Here is an 11,490-nt window from a genome sequence, read left to right as displayed (position 1 = left end):
GGTTTATCGTTTATGAGTTTTATTTCGATTGTACCTTGTTGCGTCAACTTATTCCGTTAATGTTTTCTACCTCATCGTTGTAATTTCACCATTTTTTGAGTAGTAGGCTATTGACGCATATATTTTTCATTTTACCTCATTTGTTTAAGTTTCGAGATTTACACAGATGACCAATTGCTGGGATTTCAATTATGGGAAACATAGAAATTAAATGTAAAATATTGTTCCACTCTACCAAAGGGTTTCGTACAACGTGACATTACATTGTGCGTTGTGTTTCAGAAATTTAAACATTCATTAAATTAAGATCCACCGAAAAGCAATCTTCCACCAAATTCCCCCTGGAGGGTTCAACTGTTTCGTCGTTGGGTGCATCACACATCGCACTAGATGGGACGGTACTAAACACCTCACTAGGTAATTCCCCTTCTGGGACAACTTCTAGCACTTCCTTGCGAAGCTGAAGATGCCTTTCAATTTCTTCGTTGGTCAATTGTCTTTCTTGAGACATCAGTTCAACATGATTATCTTTTGAAATGCCCGGAATGAATGCAGTATCTAGTAGGACAGATGGCGATAAGTGAGGCATTGGCAACAATTCAGATTGCTTCGGTACGGGCTCCTGATTCGTTGCCCCGGTGAACTGCTGAGAAGTGGTAGGCTGTGGTTGTTTCCTCTGGACTTTCTTGCCTCGTTTGGTTTGAGCTACCGACGAGGCTTTCGACGCTGAATTACTAGTTGTAGCACTGGTATCGGTTTTCCGTTTCTTTTGAACTACTTCCACACGTGAATCATCTGAGGAAACGGTGGCTTCGCTGTCTGACGATGATAGCTCAGGCCGGTCGTATTCTAACAAACGATCCAATAGAAACGAGCGATCGCGTGTAATCTTCAGCAACCGTCTTTGGTGAACAGTTAGATTGTGTTGAAAGAAAGCATTTTCCTGTAAATAGCAAATAAGTACAATGCCGGGTGCAGTGCGCTGCGATGAACACCACTTACGTAGAGGAGAATTTTCAGTTTTTTCTTCATTTCTTTACATAAGGATCTATAATCTATTTCTTTTTTGCTGGATCCTTCATCGTCACTGTCATCATCAGGCCCGGTGCTGTCGTTGTCCAGCGGCTCATTAGCATCCGCGTCTAATTCACTTTTCTGCGCTTGTTGCATTGTTCGACAGTACCACCCTTCAAGCATAATGTAAGGATAATCCTTTCTAATCCCGCTTACGCCTTTTCAGTACCGTTTTATTATTCTCAACTACGCCTACAATTATATTAGCTTCTTGAATGTGTTGTTCGCGCTTCGAGTGTTTTCGTAAATCTATCTGTCAACGCTTGACTGTCGCAACCACAAACTCTCGTAAGACAGGACCCGTCAACCAAAACCATGAACTACGAAGCATTGTTCATAGGCTACTTTTGCTTCCACGTTGGTTAAATTAAATTAAAAAACATGCACAAATATTACAGGATTGAAACACAAGTTGCATACTAATATTAATCACTTATTTTGCCGAGAAACATTAAAAAGAAGGTGAAGTTGTCACAGGGTATGCGGTTGATGAATCCTTTCCAAATTGTAAACACAAGGAAAAACTGACAGTTTTGACGCTTGATCGTACAGTCGTTAAGAGTGGCGACAATAATACTTTATTTTATGTGGAACACATTATGAAATCGTTTTAAAAATTCGTACTGCTAAGCCTTCGCTTCAATTTCTATTTTCTTTTGAACTTCGAAAACTAATAGCTACCAAATCAGGTTTGGTGTTAGTAAAAATAGGTTTGAGTCTTGGCAGTCTTTGGAACATTACTTTGAACGCGTAGTCCCCGCGATGCCGAAACCGTTTCATCAGCAGTTAATTACACATGGTAAAATGGTTGTATACTGGAATAGAACGAAAAGTTTTAGATACTTACGGGTCATCGTCATCGGGTCAGCTTACTCAAACGATCTCAACAGAAATCATCGTCTCGTTAAGCCAACCTTACGGACGAGATTGGTTTGGGAATCATCTGAAACGGGTTGGCCGAAAATATTCAACCTACCTTGACTCGACCAATAAAACCGGAACTGAAAAACATAAACTCAGGCTAAGGTTTTCCTTTTCAATAAGCCATAAGTAAAGTAGTAGTATTTCCCTCCTTTATTGCGTATATTCAATAGCTATTTAGTTGGTACGGTGTGCATATGCATAAAGTTTTCTGACGTGCTGGAGTTATTGTTCATCGATCATGTATAATACCATTTTCCGACTTGGTGGGCCAGTGGCTATGGCACAATGCGTGCACTTACGGTCTTCACACCACTATTCTTGTGTGTATTTTTGAGCTATAGAATCAGTAAGCTAACATTATACGTAATTTGGCATTGTTGCGCCAACGTTGCTATCAGTCACTATTTTCATTTGACGGTATTAAAAGTAATACATCATATTATGCGTAGATGATGGTGGCAATCCGATAATAATAGATACAAATAATAAAGGTAAAACTATTCGTATTTGGTTTGGATAATGTTACGTACTGTATTGTAAATGAGTTAGGAAAGGTATTATTGTTAAGCACTGTGACTATTGTTGTTTAGCCATCCAGTTTGAGCTATTGGTATCGTGTTGGATCCGGTTCCATCGTTTGTAGTTGCCTTATGCGTAAAGCTGGCCTATAACCGACACTTAGTTAAATTTACCCTAAAGACCGGAACGGAACTACTTCAACTAGTGGACACTAACCCAATGCGAAGCAAGATTAATACTAAAGCATACCAGCACTACAGCTCCAAGGCAACGCACTACTGCTGCTCTGCTGCTGATTTGGATCTCTAAGGAATGTACTTACTGTACCGCAAAGAACTGGGCGAATGTTGTTGAATTACATTTTGCTTTCCCTTCTTTTGTTCGTTTTCTTCTAGACTTACGACTTTCCTTACCGACTATATTTGCTGCAAATGTTTGTTTACGCCAAACAATGTTCGCTAGGGTTGGATAGACATGAACACATGTCCCACATCCCACACTATATCTGGTACCGCTCTTCTCGCCTCGCAAAATTACTAACACTTCGCATGTGGTCGGTATGTTTTTCCGGGTTTGTCACTCCAACAACTGTCTCCAATCAAGCACACATAAATTATTGTCAAATTGGGTGCATTTTTCGCTGTTTGATGCTGCAGAAAAGTAAATCACATTTCACTACAATCATTATTCTTCTCCTGCTCCACAGAGACTTTGCTTTGCTAAATCTTTGCTTTGGCTGGTGGCTTAGTTTCGGAGGTGGCCCTGGCCCACTGGCATTCTTCCCCTAGGTGCCAAAGGCCTCCTATTACGTTGACGCCGTGCTATTCTTTCTCTATGCACGCGCGCGCATATGTGTGTATATATAATAATGTATGTATAATAGATATATTTGTATAACGTATATAAGTGCTTGTATATTGTTTTTCGATTTCCGCATTTTGTGGTAAAGTAAGGGGTGCACATTGCGTACAAACCTGGCCCTTCTTCATCGCACACGGATGGTCCACATTTTGTTCATCCTCCTCCTACACTACAATAGTCAGTGTACGTCTATCCTTTGTCTTATTTCATAAACCTTTGTTTTCATACTGTTTGAGCACTTTCTAGAGTAGATCTCTACCATGCCGCTCGTTCGCCATTTTGCACATTTCGAGCACTGAAAAACAAATGTAAATAACCATACTTTGCGCTATAAACTGAGCAATGAAGCAACTTCGGGAAGTTGCAGCGTGTGCGCCCCCCAAGGTGCAACGTATTTTCGGTGGTAAACTATACCGCGACTCTGTGTTCAAGATTTCAAAACATGTAACAGAACAATGCACATATCTGCGTTCGCATTTACTTAACGTTGCACACCCCACGGTTCTGGTTCTACCACTTATTGCTTTCTGGTTTGCGAACTAACTTCTAAGGTATATACGAATGGAGGGATCGGCCGATGAACGAGGACGTCGCTTACAACTTCTTATACCAGTACAGATAATGTTCGCCATCCTCCACCAACAACTCGTCGACGCCTAGGGAGAAGAGATGATGAAAGTAGTATATGAAATTGTACTTTCTTTTTGCAGCTTCTCGGGTTTGCATCAACTCCACCAAACTGCAGTGATTGTTTTAAAGGAATCCTTACCCAGCGGCGCTATGAGCTGATTTCCCGGGGGATTTTTCGTGTCCGGTTTCTCTGGTAGGCGGTATAGCAGCCAAAAGTGGTAGCTGTAAGTTGTGATACGTTGTCATGATACGAATGGAATATTTAGTACAAAGACGTGGAGAGCTAGTATGTCGGTTATAATAAAGACTACCTTTTTGGTTCTTCCTTCATACCGGCCAGAGTGTGCACGTAGTGCCCATTAGGCCATTCCTGAGCTTCAAATGAAAACCTTAAAGTACAATGTTATTGGGCACATAAGCTTGAGTGCGCTATCTACCTTAGAGTATTAGCCTCCTCAGTGGAGTCATAACTCACTACGGTACCAGAACTGGCGAACGTTACCTTGAGTCTATATCTGCAGCTTGCTTCATCGCTCGGAAGAATGTCGTATTCTTCGGCGAGGTCAAGTCAAGAAAATATTCCTCTGTTTCGTTCGTACCAACCCAGAGGGTGTACGTGTAAGACACGTTCCGTGGTTCCGCTTCCTCGACCGGGGAAATGTGTAGCCCTACCGGTAGCGCCAGCTTGGGCTCCCCGTTTTCCGACGGCTCGTTCGATTCGCGCATTACATGGTCACATTGTAGCGCACGTACAGCCCCTAGTCCTCGCCAACCCAGTGCCAGTACAATATCCGCCGTCAGACCGATTCCAATGCTGGCGTCCTGTGTGGGAGCACACCGGTTAGATACTAGCTGCTCGGTCTCTTACCCTACACCAGGTCCCACCTGTCCATCCTGTAGTGGCTCCTCGGTCCACCCGCCATCCGAACGCTGCTTGCTAAGAAGCCATTCCGAGGCGGCGCTGCGATTCCACTTTCCTGCCGGATCGGGTTCCAAATCTTGCAATGCCTGCATAGCCAATGCGGTGCTGCGCAAGGAACCGAAGCTACCCTGGAGACCCTGCAAGCTAGCTAAACCCCGGGCAGGCGAACGGACAAAGTGCTGCAAATGCCGATGCCTGTGATCTGTCACTATACACTGCAGGGCGAGCAGCACCATCGCGATAGTATCTGCAAAAAATGGGTACACGATAACCATATGAATCGTTCACCGAACGGGGCCGGAACGTACCAACATCCTTAATCTCCCCGCTCGCTATATCCAACAATCGCCGAATCTGCCGTTTGCGGACATGCGTCGCCGAGCTGCAGATAGCCAGCGCTGTCAGGGCAAACTCGTACTCCTGTCCCTGGTCATGCTCATGGTGCTCGAGAATGGCAATCAGATCGTGGCCGTAAAAGTGACGAGCATCCTTGCAGAGACCGCCCATTGCCAAGATGTACTTTGCCACGTGATCCGTGTGCGGAAGCTTGGCGGTCGCGTGGTGTCGGTCCAGCATGGTGATTACCTCGATGTCCATCTGCTTGATCGAGAGGAGGTTCTCCAGATCAGATACCGCCTGTATCGGATTGTCGTTGTCTGTGGGGTCCCGTGCGCCCGACAGCTCCTTTGCCAAGATCACCATATGCGTGTCGTTGCCCCAGCTATAGTCAGGCAACCGTTTATCTCGCAACCAACAAAGAGCCCGTTGAATGCCGGCACTCTCGACTTGATTTGGCCCTCCCGGGCCAAGCTGCTTCACTTCGATCAGCGGCACATCCACATCAATCACATCCGGACGGGATGTTGGCTGTAACGTCACCGAGGAGTTCATTGTTGTAAACGAGGTAATGTTGGATATGTACACTGGTTGCTGCGATGTCGGAAGTTGGGGCAATGTTGTCGACGTTACGTCCCCTGCCGGGGTAACTCCTCCGTTTGTGCCGTTCGGAGGACCAAATACGTACGATTTCGACTGCTCCGTAGGATTGGTGTTCAATTGCGGTGTCGAAATAGCCGAAAGCTGCGCAGGAGTCGTGTACTGTTGGCCTGGAGTGAAAAGCGGCACTTGGTCGGGCGGCACTTGGTCAGCAAGCGGTGTTACGACTGTTATGGTTTCTCCAAGACTTTCCGCAACCAGCAAAACGATGAGGCTTAGTAAAATTGGCGAATGTAATCGCTCCATGTTTCGATCTAAAACGAAAAATTACGTACATGCAAATTGTACACAGCAATCGAATTATTTTATTCTATACGCATCTGGCTCCTGATGTTAGAGCATGACACTACAACTCTGCAGCCAATTTAAACTTAAAACCCTTCAGTGTGACAAAAATCACCACCTTTCGAGAATTACAACAATTGAAGAAATCATTTTGGATACAAAACTATATCCTATTCATGAGATGGACATTTACTCAGAAAATAAAACCGTAATATTAATGAACCCGGACAATTCAATTCCCTTTTTCTCTTCTTTCCCGTTTTATGGTCTAAAGCAACATGAAGAAAAAAAGTCGAAAGAAAATAAACTCACCGCTATCTGTCGTTCTCACGGTAATGATGTAGTTTGTTGTTGTTTTAAGGTTTTCCCTAATTGCGTTCAAAGCAAGGCGATTGGTTCATTATCATACGTCTGTGAATGATAATGAGATAAACACAGATTCATAATGAAGCGAAATCGATAAACTTCGATGCAATGTCATTAGATAACGAAGCAAGGCAGTAGTTTGTATAAATAACTAGTCATTCCCGACGCACTCTTTCGATTCAACGTTCAACGAAGCAACATTCAATCTGCTTTTAACGTTAATGCAACCAAATTTTCGTGCCATTTGCAACACGAACTTTATCGTCCCTTAGCCGAAAACTAAGCCGGCTATAGTTGTGCTACAAACCTCACTAGATGTTAATACAGTTTAAGTAATTTGCAATCGACACTTTTAGATTTGGCAAACACCGGACGATTGCCAATTCTGGGCGTATACCGTCAGCAGTATATACCAATACCTATGCAATCGTAAGAAGAACGCTGGGAACCACGTTTCACTGTCCTGGCGTCTTCTCACTTGCCGGTTTAGCTGATTATTTAAACAATATTCTTCATTTTAGCCTACTAGACTGCATTTTTTTATTGCGCTCCTGCCTACAGAGATCCATCCACCACGTACCTGCCTGAAAAGGGTACTCCCAGTAACCAACGCAGCAACTGTATTGAGTTCTTGTGCTCGACTATACAGTATATTTTACCCACGAGACTCGGTTGCTAGAACACAGTGCAATTAATAAGGAGACAACCTTCGAATGTCCACGAAAGGGATGAAAAATGCTAACACTGGAACTGGGAAGAAAGAAACGACCACGTAGTGGAAATTGTGGAAGGAAACGATGGACGACAGCAGCAAGACATGCGCAATCAACGGATTTCAGCACGATTGGCAACTGCTGCTAGTAAAGCAAGTCCATAACAGATCTTGTTTCGGGTTTCGTATTTTCCCATTTGTCACCTTTGTCACCTACTACAAGTGGCATGCAAGTTTAACGACTATAATCGTTCACACTCAACAGTACTCTTCTGTTTCGGCCAAAACAATGTGTACATGATTAAACGTAAATCCTTAGCAACGGCATCAACGGCCATGCCTTGTTCGGGTGCAATTTAACCCCAGCTTAGATTTCATTGAAAGTACACCCAGTACAAGTACAGATTGTTTTAATGTTCCATTTCGACTTTTTACAGTTTGTAAAAAACCTCCAGAAAAGCTTGTTTTATGTTGCAATTGTCGCCCGTAGTTTACGTCTTTTAACCATTTTTGAACACATCCTACCTTTTGGCCTTTTGGCTGACCCTTTTTTCCCATTCTTGCAAATACTCTAACATCGTATAGTTACCACATAATCACTGTCATGTGCATAAATGTTGATTATCCATTTCCATGAACCAAAATAAGAGGAAAAAATCAATGATAAATGTTTTAGTAATTATGCTCGATAAGAGGAAATGCTACAAACATCATTAGAAAAGAAAACAATATCACAAAATCACCATGAAATAGCTTAGAGTAACTGATAATATACAAGAACTTATTTTAAAGCCTTTTATAAGTACATCTTTGCTCCTTGTTTGGGACCACTACGACCATGCTTCATTTTAAAACATTCTTTGGTTTCTGCTATGATAACAAGCGGACAGGTCTGTTATCAGGCCTATAGCTTAGACCCGATTCTACGAATCGTTGGAACCGTCGTCCATGGTTAATGTACCATAATATCTTGAAAGGTGTTATATTGCCTCACGCCAAATGAAATATGCCCAGAGAATGAATTTTTTAGCAAGCAAATAGCCCCAAATACGTGACCTGCTAAAATGGTTTGGAGCTAATCCGCTGGCCAACTCAGTATTCGGATCTTTACTGAATCGAAAACCCTCAAAAGATCGTGAATCTCAGAAGTAATCCAAAAGTGTTTCACAAAGATCCATTCCTTGATCAAATTAATAATTGTTGGGCATCGATACCTAGAATCTTCATTAACAACCTGATCAAGTCTGTTCCTCAAAGAGTCAAAGCTATTTATCAATAGAAACTTCCTAACTAATGCAACGTAAATACACTATTAAACCATGTTGGTTTTGTCAATATATTCAATCTGTTTTGTATCGTTGTCCAAATCGTGGGTCATTCTTTCTGGCCCGCCATTTCAAACATCCTGTCGATGGGTCCTGTTCCGGTGCAAGCAGGATTAATATCCGGTTATAAAATCAACAACTCCAGACCGCCACCCTTAGGATTGCATCTTGCACCACAGACCATTAGCAAGTGCCGTGGGTCACACCATAAAAATGGCTTCAATCATTTAAAAGCCCCCCTATGCCCCCCAAGTGCTGCACCAACAGGCCAATTGATAACAGATAGTTGTAACCCCTTGTCAAACGAGTGTAAACAGTTTGATTTGCAGTCCGCAGCTGGTTGCCGGTGGTACATGGGCTAATAAATAACCACCAGATGCTTACCTGTGTACCAGTTCACTTATCCGTATAAAAAGGCTCCGCTATGGAGTGGACAGTTCCCAGTTGCAGTTTATCCTCGCCGTACGGAACAAAGACCACAGCCAAGGAGCAAATATGGAAATATCGGAACCAACGAAAATTGTGTTCTACGTCAGCCGAATGTTTGGTCTAGCTCCGTACGTCATCAAGCGTACCTCGAAGGGTCAAATAGTGGATTACAAACGCAACGTGCTGCTGATGGTGTACAGTTTGTCCCTAGTGTTTTGTTTGGGTAACTATAGTAGTGAAACAGATAGACAAACCCCATATAATATACATTTTCCATGGTCTTCTTCAATCAATCCAAGCCGGCCTCACGTACAAAGGGATATTTTTCGATGTGACATCCAAAAAGCCCATACGGTGAGTAAATGCGGTAGCACCATACGACAATTGTGTCATGGTTTCTTAAATATTTTACTTTTCTTGGCGAGGTGATGTTGAAAGACCAAGAGAGCCTTAAGAAGTCTTTAACAAATGTTGTCTAGAATAAAAACGATCCGCAAAGTTTTGTTTTCAGAATGAAAACTGCCACCTCGAAAGTGGTCACCATTTTGGACGTATCGGTCGTGGTGTCGGCGTGCATCTGCGGTACGCTCAGTGGCATCTGGGGCCTACAATTCGTGCGAGAGTTGAACCAAAGACTAACGGAGGTAAGCGTTGATGATAGTTTTTCCAACGTTACTACCTCGCAGCTACGCCATCCCATCGTCCATTTCAGGCGGATGAAATGCTGGCTCACTACACGAGTGGGCTCGTTCGCTCCAGGCAAAAACATAAGGGCATTCTTATGCTCGGGTTGGTTAGTTTCATCATAACAGGAGCTCTGTGTAAGGTTATCAACGCCGAACTTTCACACCAGGTGTCCTTACTTTATTCCCAGTTTTTTTAATCTTTCCACTCTCTTAAAGCACTAGATATTTGGGTGTGGTACAGAATCGCCGACAAGATAAAAAATGAGTACAGCGATTCCAGTGAGCAAATTGTACTACCAAAATGTTGTTGGTGTCCGAACGTCTTTTTCTTTCTGCCCCACAGGTGCCAATGTGCTGGGATATTTTCCCTTCTACTGTCTGTATTACATATTGATGATGTTCCACGTACTGTTTGCCCAAGCAGCCCTTGGCATCGGCAGTCGCTATCGCGACTTAAATCTGGCTCTCTACGAAATGTTTCCTCAGTGTAAGCCATTTTACGGTACGGTTACATCCGTAGGATTCCTTTTCTTATTTGTTGTCCAACGTCAGCTATTGCAGTCAACAAAGTGCCACATATAGATATTTCTCCCATCGCCACAATGAATCTGGACGCAACGAAAAGTGTCCCTGTGGACATCACCTTCCGCAGGGGTGTTGCCAATGTTGTCCACGGTAATTGTCGCGTAGGATCTGCCTGTTCTGTACTGCAACTTATTACGGCGGAAAATGCACGCATTTTCAATTCTAGGAATTCAAAGGCAGCGCAACTGTTCACCAAGAAGAATCATCGCCGATCTAGCGGAAATACACGCTTCACTTTCCTACGCCATTGTGCTCGTCTCAAAGTAAGCAGCACGGTTTTTAGCTAGTGGTTTTTGAGGGTTCACCATTTATCTGTTTGTTCAAAGAACTTTTGGGATTGCACTGCTAGCGGTACTCGGTTCCTGTCTATTGCATTTAGTAGCCACTTCGTACTTTTTGATGGTAGAGCTTGTTGGAGACAAGGTACTTTGAGATGTTCGGCAGCGCGTTCGGATTTTACGGTTCAAACATTCAACTATCTTTCACTTCTAGGACGCCGTATTTGCATGGATTCAGGCTCTGTGGCTGTTTATCCACATCTTCCGATTTCTTCTTACGATCGAACCATGCCACATAACTAATGTTGAGGTGCGCTTTCAAACTTCCTTCACACCTAGCCAAACACTTAACCGGGTTTTATTTACAGTCCAACAGAACTATAACCATAATCAGCAGCTTAAGACGCTCTTGTAAAGATCCTGATGTGGCCGAAAGTGTACGTAAACCGCTTTTATTTTTGTGTAAAATACTGAATGTTTAGTTTAGTAAAAATAGCACAAATTCAACGATACACACAATATTTCAGATAAATATGTTTTGGCAACAGCTAGTTGGCAGCAACTTCTCGTTTACCGCCTGTGGTCTTTGCACAATCGATCGCCGTATCATCACCTCTGTGAGCATCAAATCAAACGTAAACAACAGAACAAAACGAGGAAATTTACATGTCGAACTTTCATTTCAGTACTGTGGAGCGATTGCTACTTATTTGGTCATTCTGATACAGTTTAAAGAAGCTGATGATCATTCGACAGTACCCGGAAAAGTATCAAACTAAATTAATGAGAAAGCATATTACATTGGCCAACAGTAGAAAAGAAACAATCGAAAGTATAGATCACAGGAGCAAACCAAACCTGATGTAACGCATTTAACATATACAATATAGAAAAAAAT

The 11,490-nt window shown here is 42.9% G+C and overlaps 3 protein-coding genes across 3 annotated transcripts; 1 reads left to right on the top strand and 2 right to left on the bottom strand.

The window, feature by feature from the left end:
- Nucleotides 1-22: 22 nt before the first annotated feature.
- On the bottom strand, nt 23-1,555 carry LOC131216159 (INO80 complex subunit E). Its single transcript, XM_058210573.1, has 2 exons — nt 1,003-1,555; nt 23-943 (listed from the first exon to the last, which is right to left on the bottom strand). The coding sequence occupies exons 1-2, from the start codon at nt 1,195-1,197 to the stop codon at nt 287-289; spliced, it is 852 nt and encodes a 283-aa protein (XP_058066556.1). The 5' UTR covers nt 1,198-1,555; the 3' UTR covers nt 23-286.
- Nucleotides 1,556-2,174: 619 nt separating this feature from the next.
- LOC131209999 (uncharacterized protein CG3556) lies at nt 2,175-7,225 on the bottom strand. The gene is made up of 8 exons (XM_058203183.1): nt 7,158-7,225; nt 6,524-6,622; nt 5,239-6,180; nt 4,894-5,177; nt 4,511-4,830; nt 4,320-4,397; nt 4,148-4,230; nt 2,175-4,034 (listed from the first exon to the last, which is right to left on the bottom strand). Exons 3-8 carry the CDS (start codon nt 6,170-6,172, stop codon nt 3,973-3,975), a joined length of 1,761 nt encoding a protein of 586 aa, XP_058059166.1. The 5' UTR covers nt 6,173-6,180; nt 6,524-6,622; nt 7,158-7,225; the 3' UTR covers nt 2,175-3,972.
- A 1,884-nt stretch (nt 7,226-9,109) lies between these two features.
- Nucleotides 9,110-11,371, top strand: LOC131215398 (gustatory receptor for sugar taste 43a). The gene is made up of 13 exons (XM_058209786.1): nt 9,110-9,266; nt 9,343-9,397; nt 9,555-9,687; nt 9,756-9,864; nt 9,946-10,008; nt 10,073-10,216; nt 10,291-10,415; nt 10,495-10,577; nt 10,641-10,737; nt 10,807-10,902; nt 10,961-11,029; nt 11,120-11,209; nt 11,279-11,371. Exons 1-13 carry the CDS (start codon nt 9,110-9,112, stop codon nt 11,369-11,371), a joined length of 1,314 nt encoding a protein of 437 aa, XP_058065769.1.
- Nucleotides 11,372-11,490: the final 119 nt, after the last annotated feature.

The sequence above is a fragment of the Anopheles bellator genome, chromosome 1 (assembly GCF_943735745.2).
Source record: "Anopheles bellator chromosome 1, idAnoBellAS_SP24_06.2, whole genome shotgun sequence".
Lineage (NCBI taxonomy): Eukaryota > Metazoa > Arthropoda > Insecta > Diptera > Culicidae > Anopheles > Anopheles bellator.
Note: the sequence above shows the minus strand (reverse complement) of the source record. Positions and strands in the feature narration are given on the sequence as shown.